This window comes from Daphnia pulex, chromosome 9 (assembly GCF_021134715.1).
Source record: "Daphnia pulex isolate KAP4 chromosome 9, ASM2113471v1".
Taxonomy (NCBI): domain Eukaryota; kingdom Metazoa; phylum Arthropoda; class Branchiopoda; order Diplostraca; family Daphniidae; genus Daphnia; species Daphnia pulex.
In genome coordinates, this window is record NC_060025.1 from 8,795,677 (window position 1) to 8,818,774 (window position 23,098).

The following is a 23,098-nucleotide window of genomic DNA, read 5'->3' on the forward strand; positions in this document are numbered from 1 at the left end:
AATTAGATTTCAAGAATGTTAAATTTTTCTTTAGCAATTTTCATCAAGTGATGTGATTGTTGAATTAAAGATACCGCTTTAGGAAAAATACTCTATATCGACTTAATAATTAAATCAAACGGACAAACGGTACGAAAGTTATATTAGTTCATATTATAAAATACGATAGTAAAACAGAAGTTGAACTACTTGTTAGCATGATAAGCAAATTAATCTAGCGATAAAGTAGTTACATAATACCGAAGCAGAATATATGGCATCACATGACTCATTAGGAAAATATTTAACGTGTTGAATGACATTTGAAACATTAGCGCTTTAATTGTTTTGCTGTACTATTTTGTGTCTATTTCGTTCAACTATTTACATTGTCACTATTTTCACTTCAGTGCTGAAAAACGCTTACGATCTCTGCTACGTATAGTCAATTCATTTTGAAAGATTTCGGCATCATTTTTATGATTTTATGGCGATTAGTTTCCTCCTCTTCCGCAGGAGCTGCATCTTCCCCGCCGGATGCGGCAGCTGCAGTTGTTGGAGCGGCCGTTGTAGCCGCAGAAGCGACCGAGGCGGACGCTGAAGGTGGGGGCTTATTCCCTCCTCCTCCGGCTATTCCGGATGGATTGGTGTTGTTATTCTCCGCTATAACAGGAAGAATCCCTGGCGGAAAGAAACCTGGCCCTACTCCCGGATAACCAGCACCAGGTAACATTCCTGGATAGTAAGGATTATTCAAACCAACACCGGGATAGAATCCTTGTCCGGATCCAGCACCGGGGTAGAATCCCTGTCCCGGAATCATTCCTCCGCCACCTCCAAATTGAGGGTGAGGTGGATGAAACCCTCCTCCGCCTCCTGGTGGAAATTGGGCTGGATATCCTGGTGGGAAAGCTCCTTGCTGGTACGGATTTGACCCGAATCCGCCGGCGTAAGGTGGGCGATTCCATTGTTGCTGTGCATCTGCAATTTCACAAATTTCCGCTTTTAACAATTTGCTATTCAATTTCAGTTCCAATTTTCAATTCAGTGAATTAACTTGGACGAGGTACGAGCGAGAAGAGAAAACTGATTTTGTTGTGCAGCAAATTTTCCTTGTAAGTAAGCGCGTCGAAATTGCGGAACGGGCCGAATGTCCGACCGTTAGCCTCCTGCTAATTATTCAAAATTCACTTGACTGATTCAAACAAATTTAAATTTTTTTTATGTTACCTCCTCTGGTGATGGGATAGCGTCAGCTTCTTGGAACACTTCAATGACTTGGGCTTCACCCTGGGCATCGACGGATATCCCGCCGTAAGTCGCCAGTGCCAACAGCAGCAGAAGAAACGCAAACACTCTATTACTCATCATGATGAGCGGATCCGACGACTGGACTTTTGTTTCTGGTGTTCTTATCGATGACGAGTCGACTTTTTATACCTGTGTGATACCACCATAGTGCACGGTTCATCGATTCGGCCCAAATGATCCTGATGCAAAACACCAGCATTTTCCAACCGAGTTGAATGTGAGTAATAACCTAGTTTTCAATCAATCTCATTTTTTTTGTTTATTTTGCTTTTTGAACGGAGACATGTGGGATTTCTTTTTTAGATTTGTATTACATTACATAACGATAGGGGAGAGTGTATAAAATAGATCAATCGGGGCATTGAGATACGCACGCGCTAAAACACATTTTGATTGGTTTTAGTTTCAATCAGCGATGGACGGCGACGAGGAACTTGCACAGCGATAAATAAAGGCGAGATGTGCAACACACGCAAGAGGTCACGGACAAGAGTTTCAAGCCGGGAAGGAGAAATTCATCGAGAAACTACGCCAAAAATAAAAGTGAGTAAGAATTAAATGCTTTGGGCGATTTTAGCGACGATCTTCGGTGTCGTAGAAGTAGTCGTATTCAAAGGATGATTTGAGTTTGCGTTCAGCAGCTTTTAAAATGACAGAAATGGCTTCTGTTGTTGTTGGATTCGTTTCAGTTGGAATCAGGCTGCTGACTTCGGTTGAAAAGTTTGGCTCCGTCGTTGTTGTTGCCGGAATGGCAGTCGTTGTTGTTTCGACAGTTGAAGTGATGGGTGGCAGGGTGGAAGTTGTTGGGTCGGTTGCAGTCGTGGTTGTTTCGGGAATGGTCGTGGTAGTAGTTTGGGCAGTTTCAGTTGGGGTTGGCAGAGTAGAAGTTGTTGATTGGGCACTTGGAGTAGCGGGCGGCATAGTGGAAGTTGTTGTTTTCTGAAGAGCCGTGGTTGTTGGCTGCACAGTTTCAGTAGTGGGTGGCAGAGTGAAAGTTGTTGTTGTTTCTGGAGTAGCCGGGGTTGTTGATTGGGCACTTGGGGTAGTGGGTGGCAGAGTGGAAGTTATAGTTGATGAGGTTGTTGGGGTAGGTGTAGTAGTTGTAGCCGAAATAGCTGCGGTCGTTTGGACATTAGAAGGAGTGGGCAGCAGTGTGAAAGTTGTTGATGATCTGGGGGTAGTGGTTGTTGATTGAGTTGCCGTAGTCGTTGGCTTGGCTGTCGTCGTCGGTTTAGCTGTTGTCGTTGTGGAAGTTGTTATTGGCGTGAATGTCGTAGAAGTTGGCTTGGCAGTTGTTATCGGTTGCACTGTTGTAGTTGCTTTGCTTGTTGTGGTTGTTGGCAGGGTGGAAGTTGTAGTTGGCTTGGCACTTGTAGTCGATGACAGGGTTGGAGTTGTAGTTGGCTTGGACGTGGTTGTTGGTTTGGCACTTGTAGTCGATGGCAGGGTGGAAGTTGTAGTTGGCTTGGCTGTTGTTGTTGTTGTTGTTGGTTTTGCACTTGTAGTCGTTGGCAGGGCGGGAGTTGTAGTTGGCTTGGCTGTTGTTGTTGTTGGTTTAGCACTTATAGTCGATGGCAGGGTGGAAGTTGTAGTTGGCTTGGCTGTTGTTGTTGTTGTTGTTGGTTTAGCACTTGTAGTCGTTGGCAGGGTGGAAGTTGTAGTTGGTTTGGACGTGGTTGTTGATGGCTTCAGTGTTGTAGTAGTTGGTTTGGACGTTGTAGTTGTTGGCAGGGCGGGAGTTGTTGTTGGCTTGGATGTTGTAGTAGGCAGCGTACTTATAGTTGTTGGCAGGGTGGAAGTTGTTGTCGGAGCAGCTGTAGGCAGGATAGTTGAAAGTGTGAACTGACGGGCCCCGAAATCGAAACAGCGCGGATCCTCTTCATCTTCCGGTGAGCCCTTGCATGGTCCTAACGGTTTCATAGTTCTCGTCGATGAAGTTGAGCCACTTGTTTTTGTTGACGTCGGGGCAGTTTCTGTCGACGGTGGCCTTACTGTTGTCGTGGGGCAGCAAATCTCTCTCCAAATGTTGACCAAAGGATCGAAAGGAAATGAAGGAAACGGGCCAATTTGAGCATTGCACGGCAAGCAGATCAGTGGATTCGGTCCGATACGTGTCAAAACACGAACAGGTGATTGAGTTGTTGTTGGCACTGTAGTTGTTGTTGCACTTGTTGTTGTTGGCAGTGTAGTTGTTGCACTTGTTGTTGTTGTACTTGGTGTTGTTGGCAGTGTAGTTGTTGCACGGGTTGTGGTTGGCAGTTCAGTTGTTGCACGGGTTGTGGTTGGCAGTGCAGTTGTTGCACGGGTTGTTGTCGGTTTGGCAGTAGTCGGACTGGGACAGCAAACGGGCGTGATTCGTGGCTGGAACAAGCCTGGCCACATATAGAACATGGGGTTGATGTTTGGGAAAAATGATGATGACAATGAGTTGTTGCTGCTGGCGTTCAATAGCGATGGAAAGAAACCGGAAAAGTTGAATGTTTGAGTGCCAAAACAGGACACGCAAAGTGGCTGTGACGGGCGGATGCGAAGTAAAGGACGAATCGGTTGAGTCCAGCGCTGCGGCTGGAATGGAACAATCAGTGGGACAGCCGGATAGCCGGATTGAATGTCAAAATGATGTTGTCCATTTATTCTCAATCCAGGCCAATTCAGAGCAAACTGGCTCTGCCGGTTGAAATCTATTTGCGGAATCCTTCCGAACGTGGGATCTGAGACCGGAGCAGCTTGGCAGACCGACGCCACGGTAATCACCAGTGCAAACTACAGAAATATTTTAAAATTAAAATCACAGATGAATCAATTTAATTCGAATAATTTTGAACTTACAGTGAGCAGAACTGCCATGTCTGGCAGGGCACGACTAGCTGATGGGAAATGACGACCTTGCACATCGAATGACATACCTTTTATACTTTGAGGCTGTGGCATCTTCATTCCAGATAATTCCTGGCTGTCACAAGTGTCACACACCCCTTCGTATACTAGAGGACACTTGCAGGTCGTTGACGGGAGTATTCCTTGGAGGATCAAAGTCTTGTCTATCGCAGACCTTCCTCCCCTTTTCGTATAATCCGGTAGGGTTCGCGTATAATAACCCCATCCAGCTGACAATCGGTAAGGACTAATGACCCCTTTATATAAAAACCCAGTTTCAAATCTAAAATTTTGCCTTTTCTTTTTTCAATTTTTATTTAAAAAAACAGGTTTCAGCAACAATTCATGCGTCAAGGTTTTTCCGGTTCCCAAATAATAATTCGACGGATTCCTGGCTTGTACGTAGATTTTTTATTATTACATAAAAATAGATATTACAATAACTATGCGGTTTGTTATAAGGTTACGAATCGACAGGTGATTATGAAAGAGGGGGGCGGATAATTTCATTTGAACTGGGAAATTTTCAAAGTGCAACAATGGGCACCGTGGCGATGTGCGGCAATCGACCAGATTCATTGTCACCGAAAACTCCGACCGGATTGGCCACTGACCAGTCTAAAGTTTGTTTTCGAACGGCCATGAATGGCATCACACTCTTGTCCTTGGTGATATCGGTCACGATATCCTCCTGTCGTCCTTCCTGAATGTTGGTAGGGTCCGATTCCACTCGTTCCTACAGAACAACATGAAAAATATCTGTCAACTGCTTTCCCTGCGCACGTTAATAATTTATTATTTTTACCTTCTCAGAATCCTTGATAGCGGCGGCGGCTTTATGGAGCGACTGGAACACCAAGGTCATGGACGGAGTCAGTTTACTCCTCAGAGACTCTTTGGTGATGGCTGGACTGGCCAATCCGTGGGCAGCCAGAAGGGCCACCAAAAAGAAAGATATCGACATTGTCTGGTAATATTCGAAAACAAAAGAGAAAAGAAACATTTTAAAATTTTATTCTAAATGATATTTGGCCGATTTCCAGCTCAAGGTTAGCAGTAGAGCCCCCAGATGCGCACAACCATTTGGCTTACGTGAGGACACGGATTTTTAAAACAAGGGCAGAATCACGGCACTCCATTCAAGTGAAAGTGCCTCTGGACAAACATTGCAGTTAGCACGTGAACCAAAGAGGTATAAAACGTGTTCCATGCTGTCTTATAATGTTAACCATGCGGTCATCAAGGACGACAGCACAGAGAGGAACGTGTTCAAATTCACGCGCTGATAGCTCTCTTTTGCGCGCTATTTGAACTTTTGAAAACGACAAACTAAAATCAAATTGGCAGAGATTTACCTTGAGCATCATTTCGGAGTTGGTTGTTTGTAGAATCACGAAATACGGACGGGAAACTGATTGTAGAGAAACCGATAAGAACGACCGACAGTTGTGAAGCCAAAGAAAGGTCTGATCTCTCTTGCAGAATTGCTTACGCTTTTTTACTAACGGCCTCCTCAGACTTCACCTTGACTTTTTTTCTTTCTGGGTGGAACCAAAAACAGAACTTAATTTCCGGACTTGCTTTTGTCGGTATTACTCTCACTTTTTCAGGGTAATTTTCCTTATGAATTGAATTAGTCATATTTTTGTTTGCAAATTCATAATTATTGTAACGATTGTATTTTTCCGCAAAAAGAAATTGGAATTTGGAAAAATTCTTATTCTTATTAGTTGACCTTGAAAGAAGTAGGCCAAGTTGAGGTTTGTTCGTTATCCTAGTTATTTCCTGTTGTGTTATACAAGGTAAGTTCTGGACGTCTAGCAGTCGTAGATTACGGTTGAGGGTTGTTCAAGTTTCTGTTACGAAACGATTTTTTCTTGCTTATTAGTGAAAATCAATTTAACTGAAAAGTTGAAAGTCATTGTGTTATATAAAGCAAAGTTGAGAGAAATTTGCCAGGGTCCTTATTATTTCGAATGACTTTTAACTTAACAGTTTGCTTATGTAAACTAATGTGACTTCATGCTTATGTAAACGGGTTGTTTATGTGGACCCTTTGCTATTTATTTAGGTAAATCATCACTTTGGCTTTATTTAGAGCGGCTTACACCAATTGGCGGACGTCCAGCAGCAATCGCGGAAAAAAAGCATATCACTGTCAGTTAATAAGGTATAACCAATCAATTTACGTTTTTACTTTACAATATTAATTCTTTTGTTGATTTGCAGATGTACGTTCTAAACAACTTGCTATACACTTTTTCAATGGAGAACTTAAATCATTATTATTCGTGAGTAATTAAATTAAACGAGACTTGATGACCAAAACTAATTATTACCGAATTCTTTTAGGACGGTGACGAAAATGGCCCTTCTACTCCTTACTGGAACTTTCATAATTCTACTCTTGCTGTTGATGGCATGGCCAACGGTTGAATCTGGAAGCTACGGGACCTGGGACATTAAAAACTGCCTTACGGATTCGTCATACTCTGATGAGATGTCAAGGATCGAACATTTTCTACTCAACTGTTGAAAACTAAGGCCAGAATTACATAATTTTTTTATATAACTTTAATTTTCTTGTTTATTCAACTTATTATTATGATGTAGTAACATTAAAATTGAGTAAATTTTCATTTAATTAAATCAAATTAAAATCGCTTGGAGTTTAGTATTAAGTGGTGTTGATTGGATTTTCCAGTAGGGTCTTGTGGCGTGGAATCTTTCTGGCCCGTTTCTTTTGCCGGTACATGCCGACGTTTGAATCAATCAAGTCCCTAATTTGATTAAAGAAAATACTTGATTAATTTAGAATTGTTTTGGGCTGTACAAGACCAACTTTTTGGTGATCCACCTATAGCCTTTTTTAATTTTTTTAAAATAAGGACATTTTGGGCGAAAATCTAAATCAAACTAAAAACTAGCTAAACTAAACTAATCTTACTCATCGTCGAGTCCCAGTTGCGACTCTTTTGATTCCGGATGGACATTATTAGATTTTTGGAGTGTTCTCTTCTTCCTCTTTACCAGTTCGTCGTCGATGGCCATTTCTAACTCGATGATGTCATCTATCGGCACTGGTTGTGGGTGATAGATGACGGGTTCGGCCATCAAATGGAGCGAAGGGTCGAATGCCGGACGAGGTACTTCGCTCATAACGTCCACAATAATCTCCGGCTCCCTATACAGTAGAAGAACAGAATTCATTTAAAATTATTCCAGTTATTTGTTCTTAGTTAGGATAATATGTTTTACTCGTCAATTAAAACTGGCCCCAAAATCACACCGGAACGGTAAGGGGATGATCCCATCAGTCGATCGTTTTCCGGTTCGTCAATAATTTCAATCACTTCCTCCCTTCCGGTTGAAATAAAATGTTAAACTTAAGCGCATTTGTGAAATTTAAAGGCTCTCTGTGCTCTTACTGCAGGAAAGTTGGTTCTTCGTCTCTATGAAGAGACGAGTCCAATACCGGATCTTGGTTCGAAACATCCACTGTTATATCCTCTTCACTGATATGCAAATACCAAAATTTGAATCTTTGTCATTCGAGTTATTTCAAGAATTCTTGGTTACTTGTCAATCACATCTGGATCAGGAAACATTGGAGACGATCTCTGATTTCTTTCCTTTTCTGCTTGGCCAACTTCTCCTTCTTTGACTTCCGCTTCAGATGGATTCTTTTGAAACAAAGGGTGAGACACTTCATTTATACCGCCCGGATTTTCCATTTTCGTTTCTCTAAGAATAAAAAAATTGTAAAACAAATAAGTCATTTGAAAATCTTTAATACGTACTCTTCATCAGTCTTATTTGAATGGCACAGTGATCTCATCTGTCGATTACTGTCCATCACTTCTTCGACATTCAACTCCATCCCTCTACAGATTTGAAAAATTATCAGTCAAATACTTATAATCTTAATTGAAAAAAAAATGTTCGTTTACTCAAGTGATGGATAAAGCGGTAAACTCGGAGCAGAGTCAATCTCATCAAACGTAGTGGGAACGCATCTAAACAAACAAATTCAAAAGTAAACACATCCTTTTTTCAATGAATAATTTAACTTACGGCGATGTTTCACACGGGTCTACTTGTTCTCCTTCATCGCCATCGTCGGTATTCAATTCAAGCTCGTCAAACTTTTTTTTGCGCTCATCAACCTCATTCCTGAAATTATTTCAATTACAAAAAAACAATTTACTTTCAACTGAATGGCATGTGCCAAGCGTCACGACTTACTCATTTAGATTCGGTTCTGCCTCGAATGGTTCCACTTCCAACCTTGGACTATCCTTCTCCTTGTCTTCACGACGTCTGTTGCGGCTAATAAATCCACCCATAATTGATCTAAACAAAATTGCCGCCAACTCACAAATGTTTACAACTGAAGATAAACGAAACAATCGACGAGAAACTTGTTTTTACTCTTTTTGCGGTGACTGAAATGATGAGATAAGTGAATGTTCTCCAACCGCTGATGAATCAACTTCCAACTGATGCAGAGGGCAAGATCCAACGATGACAACGGCACAGAGCACGAAGCTCAACTGTGAATTGAATTTGCTATATAGCTTTAAGCAGCTAAGTCGGAGGAAGACAGCCGGTTTAAGTTACACAAGGTGTAAAAGAAAGAGAAATCAACTTACCGAAACGTACGTGGTTCTCATAACAATGCCTCAGTTGAAAACGGGTTTTTAAAATACACACACACAAATTTAGACTGGTTTTCTACTATGTTATGTACTACCAACGTTGAAATGAATCCCTGTTGACTTTTACGGGGTCATTTTTATACATATTCTTCAACGGGATATTCGACGTTTTAAATCGTATGAGTTCTAGTTAGCGATGCGTATGTGTTTTGACGGTCATTTCGTTTATTGATTTCCTAGAAATAGGCGTCATGCCACTTTCCGTTTCTGGTGAATTAAGATGAGATTGCACGTACTCCATGTACTTAACATACGAATCAATAGCCAAAATAATGTGCACAGATTAATTTAGGCACGTTATCAGCATAACTGGACAAACAAGGAAATCAAGATTTGAGTTTTCCCACAATTTTTTCGCTGGAAGTAAATGATATTGGCAACGTTCGAAAAATGAAATGTGTCAGTGTCGTCAGCTTCTTTTTGATTTCCTTTTTTTGATCTTTATTTGTCTTTGCAATTTTAACCGGTGAATAATATCTCTTAGCTATTATCAAAGATGGGCTCTGCACAAGAAATAAGAGGAGATCCAGCTGCTAAAGTGAATTTTCCTCTCTATGCGGTGGAAATGTTAACCGACCGACATTTTGTTGTAGCCGGTGGAGGTGGAGCAGCCAAAACAGGAGTTTCAAATGGATTTGTATGTTCAGAGAATGATGAAAAACTTACTAGAATGTGAATTAATTACAATATTTCAATGTATTTAGGCAACTTATCAGTTAACCTTTAATGGGGAACAGTGTGTAGCCACTCAAGTCGGGAAACATGATACTGGAAGTCGGGCAGTAATGAATTGTGCTACCTATGAGGATAACAAATCCAAAAGTAAGAAAATTTACTTTGTGGCTGGTCTTGATGATCACTCACAGCTTTACTATATCAACAAAAAATTTGAGATTGCACGAAGTTACAGTTACAGCGATCAAAATGAAAATGGTAACCTTTACATCATATCAAGCATTTTTACATGTATTTTAATATTTGTTTTTCTTGTCTTTAAAGAAAAGTCTCCTGATAACTCTGTTAGAAAAAGAAAACCTTCTGAAAATAAAGAAAATGATGTTGATTCCAGCAAATCACCAGAGTCTCTTCGTAAAGGATTACTCAGCCAGAGAAGATTAAGAATGTTAGCCCATCCAATGGATAGTGTCAAAACTGATTTAGGGTAAATCATTCTCTTTCATGTGTTTCTGAGGGTTTTCTTACTTAGTAAATTTTGAAATTTAGCCCACTAGAAGAGTCATTCCAAAAAGTGGTTAGAATCAGTTCAAGTGGCAAGTTATTGGCCACTGGTGGATGTGATGGTTACATTCGTCTGTGGCAGTTTCCAACACTGAAACCCTTGAGGGATATAAAAGCCCATGAAAAAGAAGTGGATGATATTGATTTTAGCCCTGATAGTCAAAAGGTAAAACTATAATCGGATCTGTTCTGCAAACGGGACTGAATTTTAATGTATTTTTTAATGTGTTGCAGATTGTAAGCGTATCCAAGGATGGTTGTGCTTTTGTTTGGAACAGTAAAGATGGTAACAAGCTTTGCCAGCTTGAATGGACACCTCCCGATAATGCCAAGTACCTTTTCAAACGATGCAGGTTAGTTTTAAACACATTTTGGTGATTGTTAGTTAAGGAAAATGTAATAATCTTCCTTTAATTTGGTGCCAGATTTTCGGTCGGCGAAGGAGATGGCCAACGACCGCGGCTTTTTACTATCACTAACCCGATCAAATCTAAGCTACCCAGTTTTCTTCAATTATGGGACACATCCAGTTTTTTGCTGATCAAAAGTGTCGCCTATAATTCGTCACCTATTTCTGCCCTAGCGACGAGCCCGTGTGGAAAATTTGTGGCCATTGGCTCCATGTTCGGCGGATCTATTGATATTTATACTGCCTTTAACTTGCAGGTAATTGAATCAAATGACAAACTCGAAATCAGCCTAAAGTTACCTTTTTTTTGTTTAATTATTTTGTAATAGCTGGTCAAACGCGTCGAAAATGCTCATTCAAATTTTATTACGGGTGTGGCTTTTGTTCCTTGCCACACAGAAGTTGGTCAAAACATAACAGGACTTAGTGAAGGAGCTGTTATTAGCATTTCTGTCGACAACCAGGTAAAGGAATTCACTTTAATCCAATCATTTCAGTTACTTTAAAGCACACAAAATAATATTTTATCTGACCCGTTTTTGGAAAAATAGATCCGTGTTCACCGAATACCACACCGGCGAAATTTACTTCCTCTTTGGGCAGCTTTGCTCATTATAGTTATTGTCGTTTGCCTGGCTTTCTCTGTCTGTAGCTACCTGGGTCTTTAAATTAAGATAAACTCAGAAAAAAAAAATGAATAACCAAAAATCTTGAAACGAAAAAAATATTACACTCGCTATCCATCACCATAACGACTATTACCTATCTTATCGCCAACGTGGCATGACCAACTAGGCTCTGTGTGTTCATCTAGGCTATTAGAATGATAAAGACTAATCGCACCTATGTAAGATTAAGATACAGTTGAATTTTTACGAGTAAGTGCGAAAGACCATTACTTTTTTCATCCGTCAGCTGAAACTAATCCATTCCTCTGCAGAATACTTTGGAGGAAACATGGCAGATCAACGTCAGTCAAGAAACAACGATTATTTAGATATCCCAGGAGAAGTTTTTATTATGAAAAACCTGTCTTCATTTCGTCAAATTTCAGGTGATGCATCGGTAGTGACCGTGTCCGGCTCCCAAGGGTTCATCCCACCACCTATTGTACTCCAGCGATCGCCACCTTCTTACAACGAAGCCTCAGATTCTCGACCGGTAGCAGTTCTGGATGGATACGTTCCAGCTGCTGGGCAAGGTGTCAAACCCAAAACACCACAACAACCTCCGGCTGTAGCTGGACCATCTACCGAACCCGAGTATGAAAGTAACATTTCGTCCAATGCATTCGATGAATTCATCATCGAAGGTTACGAAAACGTCACGAATGAACCAAGTCAGTGTACAACTTAATTATTTTTCTATTTTATCGTTTTTGTGTTGTAATTTTTCATGATTATTTCACAATGGCAGACATGTGTTTATTCATTTGCCGTTAACACATGCCATCGTTATCTTTGGATGAAATATCTTGAACTGAAAGATTAAAAAAAAAACCGTGTTTGAATCGGGTTCAAACTTGTTCGTGGAATTTATTTTATTGCAGCCGTCATTAAGCCGCCGCCACTGGAGCTGCTCCGAGGAGATGAAAACTCTTCGTCCAGACGTGGAAATGCTTCCGTGCCCAATATCGATGACCTGGCTGCAAGGGATGCCGTCCTTTCTTATGTCTCCAATAACCACTGTTGGGGATTGGCTTGTGCCCGAGAAATGACAATTATGGACATTACAGCTTCTTCCGCATTTCACGTAAATGATTTAAATCAAATATTGACTGAAACGTCTTAATAATAACTATCGTTTCTTTGCAGTACAACTTGGAAACTTGCACGGAAAAGAGGACTGCAGTGTGGATTCACGAGCCTTACACTGGCCAAGTGATCGATTCGGCTGATCGAGGACCTTCGCCGAAACCCTGGGATGTTCTCGTAGTTCCTCCTAATCCTTACAGGGTAAGGATTGAACCTTTTTTTTCTATTCAATCGACAATGAATGAAAGAAATCTGATTTTTAGGAAGGCCAAGTAGTTGTAGAAGTTCCTCATTCTGCCCGGATCGTTAACTGCTACGATTGTGCCACCATGGGAAGAAGAAGGTGCTGGAGCTGCTTCGGCAATGGAGAGGTAATTTCAAACTATCGATTACTTAGAAACCACATCATACTGAACCGGTTATTGAACAGATTCGATGCAACGCTTGCAATGGAACGGGAAAGATACTGGAACTGGAATCCGGAAGTGAAACTCAAAGAATCAACGTTCCGCCTGGACCCAAGGCTTGTTATCAATGCGGCGGAGGAGGCCAGCGTCGTTGTGTCGTTTGCTTGGGACCTGGCCAACTTCCGTGCAAGACTTGCCTAGCCCGCGGCCAGCTCAAACTTTCACTTCAGTTGACCGTGTCTTGGAAAATGTACAAGTCGGATCGCGTTGTGGAACGTACGGCTGTGCCGGAGGTCCTGATCCGCTCTGTCCAGGGCCGGGTCGCCTTTGATGAAGAGAAAGCTGCCGTCTGGCCAATCAATTTCTTCCCGGATGAAGCAGTCAATCACGCCTCACGTGAACTGTTAGATGAACACCGGGCCCGTTTCTCAGCTGAGAAAACTATAGCTCAGGTACGTTAACACAATTACCTCATTTTCTGACTTGTAATAATTCTAACTTAGTTAAATGTTAACCGTAATGTTTAGCGTCAATCTGTGAGAATGGTTCCAGTCCATCAAGTGGCTTACGTTTGGCGCAACTACCGTGGATTCTACTACATCTACGGTCACGACAACCTCGTCTATTTCCCCGACTACCCACAGAAAACCTGTTGCGGATTGACCGAAATATTGACGTGCAGTATCCAATAGTAAGTCGATTTAACCTTAAATGGGCTATGCAGTTATTATTTTTGGATAAGGGATTCACAGCATTGTTCTGGTCCCCTTCCAGTGAGAATTAACTTTCGTGGTTTAATTTTTCATGACCACGCTCATTTACTGTTGATATACCCTAACCGAATGTGTGTGTGAATTAATATAAACTGAATTATCATTAATTTCTTTTTATCTTCCTCAGTATTTTTCTTCTTGTAATCTTGGGTGCGGCTAATACAATTTCTTATTTTAATCTGAAACACAAGACAACAGGGAAACTGAAGGAAATAAAAGTAAACCGAACGGAACCTGGAGGAGGAGGAGGAGAGGGTGTGGGAGGGATGTTGCATGTGAAATTAATTTTAACTTTGTTTAAACTCAATTGAATTGAAATATCGAGAGCACAACTGGAACGTTGGGCCGGCATCCGAAGAGCTCCTCCTTAAAATTGTATTCACCGCTCTTCGATGATGAGCGTTTCCTGTGGCACCAACTTGAGTTGACGCAGAGTCTCCGTCAAATCGACGGCTGTGAGCTGCAAGAAATTTACAACAAATGGAAACAGGTACGTTAATAGTCAGAAACCAAAGAAATGCAGTCAAATAATTTACATCTTTGCGCGGCCAACTGGATAGGACTTTGTACTCGCTGTGGGGAAAACCTTCAACGAGTAGGTAATCTAGCAGGACTTGTAAAGGTTCATCGGCCAAAAACCGGCGGGTGGACGTTTTCCCTTCGGGTAGACGGAAGCGAATACATGTAGTACTTCCAGCAGGTTGGTCGGCAGGAGGCTCTGCTGGCAATCGCTTCAGGACTTCCTGTCTCAGCATTTCCTTTTGTTGCTGGGTGATTTCAATTAATCTCTTCTCTTGTTCCTGTTTCACACGTTGTTCCTCCTCTTGTCGCTGCTTAACTGCTTCTCCTTGTCGTTTCAACTCTTCTTTGGCTCTACAGGTCACAATGAATTATGTAGGAGAATGAATCAGGTTAAAAATTCAAGACATACCGATCGGCTTCTAAAGACAGCTGGTAGGCTTCATCTTGCTCTCGTTTAACCGTCTCTCTTGCCGAACGCTCTTCTTCCTCGGCTATTTCCACCCGCTGTTGTTCGCTAAACATTTCGACGGCGTGAAGTAACTGTGTCATCATTTCGTCCACGTTGAGGCTGCCTGGAATCATGGCCAGGACTTCGTTCGTGGCGCGACTACGGGTCACAATTAGCAACAGGGGCAACTTATCCACTTCGAAATTCCTGAGCGTCCTAGAAGCCAGACTATCAAAGTGTCGGGCAATAGTATTCAATAACCTGTAGGAAAATAGCACAATGAAAAAGTAAGTTATGCAATCATTGAATAAGTTCGTCTATTGAAAAAAAGTTTACATACCGTTGTCGATTAGAGGTAGCTGTCAGATCCCAACCCCAGAGAATAAAGTTGGCCGTGAGGAAAGATGCGATAGATTCGGAACAAAGGACTTGCGTGCAAAAGACGTTGCTCGAGACGGAACCATCGTGATGCAAGTATACAGCAAGTAGCTTTCTCTGTTATTAAAAAAAAAGAGGGTTTTTAAGACGATTAGGAAATAGTTAAGCTATGTCTGGTATAAATACATCGCGGGCTGGCTGATGACAGGCTTCTTTCATGGCATCGTCTAGCGAACCGGGGAAGAACATTGGGTGACATGGTCCGTAACGATGTGCAAACCCCTCGGCGAAGAGGATAGCTGCCATCGCTTCATCCTCAATCCCTTCCGGCACTGATTTACAAAAAAGGATTTACGTAAATTTCAAAAGAATTTCGACATTGTTTTTTAAACTTTTGTCCTTACTCAGCGGCTGTGGGCGAGAGGGTGTCAATTCACGAAGAAACATGTCTTCCATCACGACGTCTGATGCGTCTTCGTACTCGTCCGCTGTGCTCCCATCATCCGAGAGAGGTTCACTGTTACTGCCTCCTGGTATAGGTACTACTTCTGGTGGGCGATTCACTTCTTTAACCAATTCCTTGACAGTTAGGTCATGAACTAAACTGATACCAGACGCTCCTAATATCACCTGATAAATAAGAATAGCCAACTCCGTTACTAACTGAAAATGAGAATTCCTCACAGGGTCAACTTACATCGTCTGTTAGTTGTGATGGCCAACCACTCCAAGACTGATTGCGTACAGGGATGTTGGTCAGATCCGATACATCACGCTTGACTTCTAATAATGTCTTTGTTCCAGGGAAATTGACTATATGTGGCCGATTGTGCGTAACGTCATAAATGTTAAGACTGTAGGTTTGGGTCATTCGAGAAACACTCCTTAATGATCAAATAAAATCTAATTGTTACTTTAAATCTTAGAATTTGGATTAAGTTTAACATACTCTTCAGTAGCAGCATCTCTATCATCTGAATTTATGGACAAGTACAAGGTATTCTGTTTTGGAAGATGAAGGGTTTCCAAAATAGTAGTATCCCTGGGTTGCCTGTCTAGTTTCCAACCTGACAATTCCAGTTTACAGACTGGTATGTCAAGTTCTGAGCTCACCAAAGTCTTGATCATGCTGACAGCTTCAGTTTCTGGGATCTGGATGAGAGAGAACATTGAAAAATTATACTTCAAAAGGAAATGTTGCCAGTTTTTACCGCAATATTGGTTGTCTTATCATTTAAAACAATAGAGAAGTTGAGTATTCTTGTTCGTCTTGGGAGAAATTCTCTGCTCATGGACGCTAAAGGTGCTGGTTGCAACAATTGAGCTAAATTGGGTGGTAAGGAGGGAGGTCTGGTAGCTTGAAATCCTGAGGATGAACTTGTTTCACCTATCACCTGGACACTATCATCCAATAGAGGCATTGACGGCAACTCTTGACTGCCCTGTGGGAGCACACGATACACAGCATCCTACAAGAAATTTTTCATTAGCCTGGGAGTTATTGCATATTTTTAATTGATTTGTGTACCGATAAATCCCAGTTTGCATCTTCCAAGTGCATGAATGCTTCTCCCACATCTTCAATACCAGTACAAGCCTACATGTAGGTACACAAGTTTTAATATCAGCCACCAAATAATAAAAATTCAATTTAAACCAACGAAATGTTTACAGTACCTGAAAATCGGCCAGAATTTCTTCTCGATTAATGGACATCGTTTAACTCTCAACGTCAAACTTCAGAATGAAAATTACGTCGGGAATGTTTCCGACGGCAAAACGTTAGATAGCCCCAAACTCGGAGATTAAAGATATTACAATATTTCGTCGTTTCAAACGTTCAGAACGATTCGAATATTCGATAAAATCTGTGAACAAAAAAATATCAGCTGAATTTATGTTACACAAAAACCCCTAGTCACGATAGTCCGACGTATTCACTTATGTAACCGCTAGAGGGAATACTAAGCATGTTCTAAAGATCAAACAACAGATGGCGTGCAACCAGTTAGTGTTTGTTTTGTTATTGGCATTTTGACGTCCAAGGGTTAAATACTTTAGAATGGTTTAACATGGTATGGTGAAGTCGAATCGTGCTTAGCAGCCTTGAGAAACACAGCACGAGGCTCACGACTTCTTGTTGCTGGACCGGTATGATGAAGGTCATTAGTTCGTGAAATTTGTTTACAACTTGGTGCTAAAAAATTCGAAAGGTATTGACCTTGGTTCAAGACCGCTTTCGTGGCAGCTACGACGGTGTTATTCGCCTCGTCGTCAAGAACAGAAGATTACCTCACCGTCCGGTTAACTTGACTCTGGTCTAGGACGATTTCCTCTGCCTTCGTATTACAACTCCGGTGGCGCCGATCTCAGTTTGTTTCTGGTTTCAACTTGACAAGAACCCACATACAATACTGCCTGTGAGAATATTCATGAGAATGTAAGTATTACAATTTATAATAATATTCAAAGCAGAATTTGTATTTTTGTTCAAAAGCGAAAAGAACTAATGTTTTTTTATGGTTGTAAATTAGATGGATACTAGAACAATAACAGCATTCCTCTTATTGATTGGATTGGTGTGGGGACTGAATGAGACGCAACTAGATAATTCCACTCATCACTTTCTCCAAGAATCTCAGCTGGATGTTTTTACCGAAATTCTTACTCAGAAATATGCTGAAAGCAGTCAGCTTAAATTACCAGAGTTTACATCTCTCTGGGCTAATTTACTTGCAGTACACAATCAGACTTCAGCCAGTCCATCATTAGAATCTCTGTGCAACGAAACTTTGGTTCATTCACCCATCTGCCAACTGTTCACTCGAGTAATTATGTTTTTCTAAAGAATTTGATTGCAAAAAACTTTCATTCTACTTTCTATCATTATAGTGCTCAGAACCCAAAGAGATATTTGAGCTGGTTAACAAGACACACTTGGACAAGGCTGGCCTGAAAGATGTATGCCCTTTAATACTTTATCAAATGGAATCTGGGGTTTGTCACCAGAATTCTAACAAAGTTAAATCCAACCAGCAACCAGAAATTAAATCATCAGAGGTTAACAAGAAACCCACTCCACACGAAGGTAAATAATTATGCAACCACTCAAAGAATATTTAATAATTTTTTTTTGTGTGTGCGTCTAGTGTGGGGATATGGTATCCTTTTCGTCACGCTCATTAGTTTGTGTTCATTGGTTGGCGTGTCCGTTCTGCCCTTAATGGGAAAAGCTTTCTATTCCAAACTGTTGACTGTGCTTATCGGTCTAGCCGTGGGTTCCCTATCTGGTAGCTCGGTTTTCCACCTGATCCCGCAGGCGTTCGGCCTGATGAACTCGGATCCAGATCACCATTATTTGCGGACATCAGTTTTACTCTTTTCTGGCGTCTGGCTCTTTTTCATGATCGAACGTTTCCTAAAAATTATCATGGACTGGAAAGAGAAGAAGAACCAGTTGAAACGAGTTGTCAGCAATCCAGTAGCAGCCTTGAGCCTTATTGCGGAATCTCCCGGACCAGTTAGTGCACTCAGCGCGGATGTTGAGAAAATTTACGAGTCTCAAGAGCAAGTGATCAAAGCCTCATTTGGACATCAAGCGGTAAAATTCAAACTTTTCGAATTAAAATTTTGCGAAAATCATAATTTCACTTTTCGAAATTCAGAAACCACAACGAAGACATAGCCATGAGCGCATGATTCACTACAAATCCGGCGAATCAGCCATCTCTTCTTTAGCATGGATGATCATCTTCGGTGATGGTTTCCACAATTTTATCGACGGACTTTCTTTGGGAGCCGCTTTCAATGAGAGCATCCCTACTGGAATGAGTATATCATTGGCTGTCATGTGCGAAGAGTTACCACACGAATTAGGTAAATTTACACGAATTAGATAATTCCCTTATTTATTATTTGACTCATTTTGTTTCTCAATTAAAGGAGACTTTGCTGTTCTTTTGAGCGCTGGAATGACGATGCGTCAGGCATTGATCTATAATTTCCTTTCGGCCTGTACTTGCTATCTGGGCCTGGTTTGCGGTATCATTCTTGGGGAGTTCGAGGCTTCGCAGTATATTTTTGCCCTGGCCGGAGGCATGTTCCTTTATATAGCCCTGGTTGACATGATGCCCGAAATGAACGAAGTTGCGGAAGAAGCCAGCCGCGAATCTGTGCCCCAGGCACTCAAAGTATTGGTTTTGCAAAACATTGGCATTTTAAGTGGCGTTGTCGCTCTTTATCTCCTGGCTAGATTCCAAGATCAGATTCGTTTCGTGTAAAGAAAACTATGTGCAAGTTAGTCACTCGTAAACTCTGACACTGCTCCCACCCTTAGCGACACCATTTGTCCTGATTGCGTTTTTTTTTAACTTAACAATCCAGGGTTTGGATAATGCTGAAAGCGAGCTAGTCACAGTACTATGATGACTTAATTATATAGGATAAAATTCTTGGGTTTTGTATCAACAAACAACTGATAGTTAATTGTTTGTTCTCACCAAAAAATACTATTAAGTACTGCCGGGGTTAACCGGTTTTGTTAAATTAAGTAAAAACACTGTTGAACGATTTTTGAATTACGAAAGGAGACATTTATGTTCTTTATAGGCAAGGTACTGTATACAATTGCCATGATTATCTAATTCACTGCTGCCCACCATGTCACTTACAATATAGCGGGTTTTTTCTCAAAAGATATCGGTGAAGTGGCTGAAGCTAAGCCTTATGTTTACTGAGAATCATATTTGACTGTATATCAATAAATTAAATTCGTGGATGTCGTGTGTTTTGTACGATTCACGTAAATTTTTCTTTTTTTTATTCATTTTTCGCATTTCCGTGGAACACTGATAAACATATTAAAGCACTTAAAAGGTCTAATATGAAATTATGTATCTAAAATGTAATATTGAATAATTAAATTTTATTTTATTTGTTTAAAATCAAGCGAAACTACAAGCGCAATCTACATTTGAAATTTGAATCGAATTTCCGCCAAAAGATTTAACGAAGGTCGAAGCGGAAGCAGTCGAAGTCGAGATAAGAAACAGCTGATTGTCGCGGCAAAACAAAACACTATCGTCAGAGATATCAGAATCAGAAGCCACTTCATGCAGACGCTGTCTCATTTTAATCGTTAGTTGTTAAAGTTGTTTCCTTCTTCCCTCGATTCACAGGATTGGACAAGTGAGAAGAAGAAAACCTAAAACCTGAAAGGACTTCACTCCATCTGATTTCCGGTTAATCAAGCAGCACTCGCCATCAAGACGATGTACGATCCGCGAGGTATGCCAGTTTCACATTTCAAAAATCCTTATTTTCAAAATCTGTTAGTGTCTTTACTTAAGTTTATGCAAGCATAGACATAGTAATATGTAATGCAAGAGACATTTGAAAACGATACGGTTGTGCTAGGTAGAAGAAGAAAATTTAAAAATTTTAATTGGTAATCAACTAATCAATAGCGGATTTATAAAGATTTTTTTTTTATATATATAATTTGTTGTGTTTGTATTTGCCTATTTTGGTCATCGGATGACGGCGTCATCCCAAATCGAAGCATTTCCGGTCTGATCTTTTGTCACACACAATTACATATCTCAGTATGCTAACGCGAATTGCTTGTAGATAGGCAGACAACGCCTTGTGCCTTTTTCGACATTTCGAATTATCACAAATTTTTAAGACTTGTGTCATCGTTTCCTTCAATGAACTTTATTCGTAGTCAGATGGGGTGCATTTTTTCCAATTCAAATTTTTCAATCCAATCCAATTCAAATCAAACGTGGTAATCGTGAAGGAATCTTTTGGCTCCGTCAGTAGGTGGCTAAAATGAAGTTGTCTCCCAGCCGCCAGATGACGCGTGTGTCGCCGAGAGGACGAAATGTCGAAATTTTCGCCATTTTGTTCCGAAACGCCAAGTGAAAAGGTATTCCAAATTCGTTACGGAATTGCGGTGTCGATCTAAATTTTCAGCATTGAAATTTAAGTGGTAAATTACTAAATTCTAGTTTGGATTTGGTAAATGTAATTAATCCTAGACGTTGCTGTCTGAATTTACAGACAATCTGGCATATAATTTCCACTTGGCCAAATAATCGATCACGTGGACTGAAACTGCTTTCCATTTTGCCGAAATGTCGTCCGTTGTCAGCTGTACCTGTTCGGATGTACGTCTCATCTCACGCAGAAACACTACAGAGGTAGTATAGCAATTTTGTTGGTCAATATCCCTGCAATGATGCTATAGATTTTAATAGTTGGTGTTCAGATTGGAGATCCCGTTGCTTAACTGTAGCAGAATGTGACAACTCAACAAATTCTGAGCTCCATGGCTGGCATCATTCCGTGGTTTTGTTGCAGTCAGCTGGTTAAAGGCGTGATAAAGTCAAGTTTAGCTGCAGCTGCTGCATGCAGTTTTTCGAGCTGGTGTTATCCTGAAGTGTCATTGCAGGAAGACTTTTTGAAATGGTAAGTTAATTGAATTTATTGGTTGTAACTTGGGAAGTCTTGCGTCTTTTCTTTTTTAAGAACTCTGATCTGATGTAGACAATAAGTGGTGCTCTTTCTTGCTTCCAAATAATAGTTTCTGTGAAAGATATCAGGTGGCGATCCTTTAAGTTAACAACTTTCTTCTGATCAAACTAGAACAAAAATTTCTACTCTGTATTGCAAACTTTTTCTAACACTTAAGAATTAGATGAACAGAATTCTCTTTTCCTGGGATTTAATCTTCATTTAAAATTTCATGTGCCAATAAAATCTTGGAAAAATGTCTGTCATTGGTTTTACACGATTTCTTTTGCATCTTAAGTTTGATCATGGAAAATAATATTCCTTTTTCTCCATAGGACTTGGTGATACTTAAACTATGCCTGTGCAGTTCAATGTGCAGTGGTTTTTCCGCCTATTTCCAGTTGAGAGATGTGATTATGCAGCTGATACAGGATTGAAGAAAAAGAACTGAAGAAGCTGTGCTGGTATTCTCCTGAAATTGCTGTGCCACAGGAGTTGCAGATAGTGTTTGTTCCGCATTGAAGTTTATGTAAAGAGACTGGAGATGATCAGCCACTTCTGCCTTTTAATTATGTAAAACTTCGAAGTTATAAGAAATATACAAGTCTAGTGCTAAACATGATTTTATTATAAGTTAAGAGACACAGCAAACAAAAAAACTTGAAAAGGAATTGCTTTATTGTCCCACCTCCACCCACAATTCCGCCACTTTTTACAATCACACACATACATACATATATACACTTAAGTTAACCCGTTGGCTGCCACGCCATACAACCCGTAGGTTGTTCTCTACTCTCTACGCGCCATGTCTGAAGGATCCATGACCAAGGTGGGACTTGCCATTGCTGACAAGTCCGGGCTGACAGGGAAGATGGAATGCACGCATTTAGGAGGCCTCTAGGAGGCCCGTGCTAAGGAGGTAGGGGAGAACAAAGGCGTGGCAGACAACGGATTAACTAACACAAACAACAAAAATAATACCAACAACAAATGATGATCCGCGCTGACATTTTGGAGATAACGGAGATGTTTTGGGTTCCATCTTCTCGACGTCTCCTCTGCATTACCTGAATAAAGACAAAACAGTTGCTATTAAGTAAAATGCCAATAAAAGTTACATAATACAGATAGAAACAATAGTCAGGTTTTTTAGCTCAAAGATGTAAAGATGCAATTTTTTAAATTTAAAATCAAGCTTGCAATATTGAGAATTGTAAACAGAACAAAGCTCACTTGCTAGTTTTTTGAAAATTTTCCGGAAGTAGACCGGAAGTAAGCGATAGCACCTTAACCGTTGAGCTGCTGACAAAATAAACCAAATATTCGTGATCTCCATGAAATTTGGGGTCGATTGAGTGTAATTTGAACGAAATCCAAAATTTTGCCAAAATCGAGAATTTTAGTTCAGGAAAATTCTCAAAACCGGAAGTACGAAAACGTACAAAAAAAACATGAACTTTACCACAAATTTGACGAGGATCACGAATTTGTGGTTCTTTTGAGCGTCGAATGAATATTTACTGAATTACTGACTGAAAACAGAAAACCGGAAGTAGAAAAAAAACACATTATTTCAAAATCTAACAAGTGAGCTTTGTTGGTGGAATAGTTATCGTCAGTTTTCACTAAAAAATTTCAAAACAACAGCTGCCGATAAATGTTTAAAGAGATTTTAAAGTAACTGAAACTGACTGTTTTGACAGCTGACAATTATCAAAAAGCCATCTAGCGTTAGAAAAAAAAACGTCTAAGTAACAATACGTT

General features: G+C 40.5%; 7 protein-coding genes and 1 long non-coding RNA gene across 11 annotated transcripts; 3 read left to right on the forward strand and 5 right to left on the reverse strand.

The window, feature by feature from the left end:
• Positions 1–125: 125 nt before the first annotated feature.
• On the reverse strand, positions 126–4,227 carry LOC124202665 (mucin-2-like). 2 transcript variants are annotated; one of them, XM_046599014.1, is made up of 4 exons: positions 4,120–4,227; positions 1,210–4,053; positions 1,037–1,148; positions 126–960 (listed from the first exon to the last, which is right to left on the reverse strand). In XM_046599014.1, the coding sequence occupies exons 1-2, from the start codon at positions 4,225–4,227 to the stop codon at positions 1,864–1,866; spliced, it is 2,298 nt and encodes a 765-aa protein (XP_046454970.1). In that variant the 3' UTR covers positions 126–960; positions 1,037–1,148; positions 1,210–1,863. The 2 variants fall into 2 exon arrangements, with proteins under 2 accessions (XP_046454970.1, XP_046454969.1); XM_046599013.1 differs by having other exon boundaries at positions 1,037–1,151.
• LOC124201676 (annexin A7-like) lies at positions 425–1,347 on the reverse strand. Its single transcript, XM_046597838.1, has 3 exons — positions 1,210–1,347; positions 1,037–1,151; positions 425–960 (listed from the first exon to the last, which is right to left on the reverse strand). Exons 1-3 carry the CDS (start codon positions 1,345–1,347, stop codon positions 425–427), a joined length of 789 nt encoding a protein of 262 aa, XP_046453794.1.
• A 336-nt stretch (positions 4,228–4,563) lies between the features above and the next one.
• Positions 4,564–5,650, reverse strand: LOC124202673. Its single transcript, XM_046599025.1, has 3 exons — positions 5,523–5,650; positions 4,973–5,134; positions 4,564–4,903 (listed from the first exon to the last, which is right to left on the reverse strand). Exons 1-3 carry the CDS (start codon positions 5,532–5,534, stop codon positions 4,694–4,696), a joined length of 384 nt encoding a protein of 127 aa, XP_046454981.1. The 5' UTR covers positions 5,535–5,650; the 3' UTR covers positions 4,564–4,693.
• Positions 5,651–6,739: 1,089 nt separating this feature from the next.
• Positions 6,740–8,953, reverse strand: LOC124202668. Of its 2 annotated transcripts, none has more exons than XM_046599020.1 (11): positions 8,820–8,953; positions 8,599–8,720; positions 8,413–8,520; positions 8,242–8,340; positions 8,118–8,183; positions 7,968–8,051; positions 7,747–7,911; positions 7,596–7,682; positions 7,426–7,527; positions 7,198–7,351; positions 6,740–6,947 (listed from the first exon to the last, which is right to left on the reverse strand). In XM_046599020.1, the coding sequence occupies exons 1-11, from the start codon at positions 8,838–8,840 to the stop codon at positions 6,936–6,938; spliced, it is 1,020 nt and encodes a 339-aa protein (XP_046454976.1). In that variant the 5' UTR covers positions 8,841–8,953; the 3' UTR covers positions 6,740–6,935. The 2 variants fall into 2 exon arrangements, with proteins under 2 accessions (XP_046454976.1, XP_046454975.1); XM_046599019.1 differs by having other exon boundaries at positions 7,115–7,351.
• A 428-nt stretch (positions 8,954–9,381) lies between these two features.
• On the forward strand, positions 9,382–13,574 carry LOC124201677. The gene is made up of 14 exons (XM_046597840.1): positions 9,382–9,522; positions 9,590–9,818; positions 9,885–10,047; positions 10,110–10,290; positions 10,359–10,477; positions 10,550–10,790; positions 10,863–10,997; positions 11,085–11,199; positions 11,417–11,872; positions 12,083–12,285; positions 12,348–12,488; positions 12,551–12,658; positions 12,718–13,146; positions 13,222–13,574. Exons 1-14 carry the CDS (start codon positions 9,382–9,384, stop codon positions 13,384–13,386), a joined length of 2,826 nt encoding a protein of 941 aa, XP_046453796.1. The 3' UTR covers positions 13,387–13,574.
• Positions 13,575–13,590: 16 nt separating this feature from the next.
• On the reverse strand, positions 13,591–16,749 carry LOC124202666 (FAS-associated factor 1-like). The gene is made up of 11 exons (XM_046599015.1): positions 16,493–16,749; positions 16,344–16,412; positions 16,027–16,284; positions 15,765–15,967; positions 15,513–15,699; positions 15,220–15,445; positions 15,002–15,147; positions 14,778–14,932; positions 14,399–14,698; positions 14,004–14,340; positions 13,591–13,927 (listed from the first exon to the last, which is right to left on the reverse strand). The coding sequence occupies exons 1-11, from the start codon at positions 16,529–16,531 to the stop codon at positions 13,847–13,849; spliced, it is 2,001 nt and encodes a 666-aa protein (XP_046454971.1). The 5' UTR covers positions 16,532–16,749; the 3' UTR covers positions 13,591–13,846.
• Positions 16,750–16,811: 62 nt separating this feature from the next.
• Positions 16,812–19,592, forward strand: LOC124202667 (metal cation symporter ZIP14-like). 2 transcript variants are annotated; one of them, XM_046599018.1, is made up of 7 exons: positions 16,838–16,966; positions 17,029–17,255; positions 17,350–17,643; positions 17,708–17,903; positions 17,965–18,416; positions 18,481–18,691; positions 18,758–19,592. In XM_046599018.1, the coding sequence occupies exons 3-7, from the start codon at positions 17,350–17,352 to the stop codon at positions 19,093–19,095; spliced, it is 1,491 nt and encodes a 496-aa protein (XP_046454974.1). In that variant the 5' UTR covers positions 16,838–16,966; positions 17,029–17,255; the 3' UTR covers positions 19,096–19,592. The 2 variants fall into 2 exon arrangements, with proteins under 2 accessions (XP_046454973.1, XP_046454974.1); XM_046599017.1 differs by having other exon boundaries at positions 16,812–17,255.
• A 302-nt stretch (positions 19,593–19,894) lies between these two features.
• On the forward strand, positions 19,895–21,948 carry LOC124201610. The gene is made up of 5 exons (XR_006877607.1): positions 19,895–20,101; positions 20,636–20,807; positions 20,879–21,018; positions 21,076–21,286; positions 21,667–21,948. It is a non-coding gene; the product is annotated as an uncharacterized LOC124201610 (long non-coding RNA).
• Positions 21,949–23,098: the final 1,150 nt, after the last annotated feature.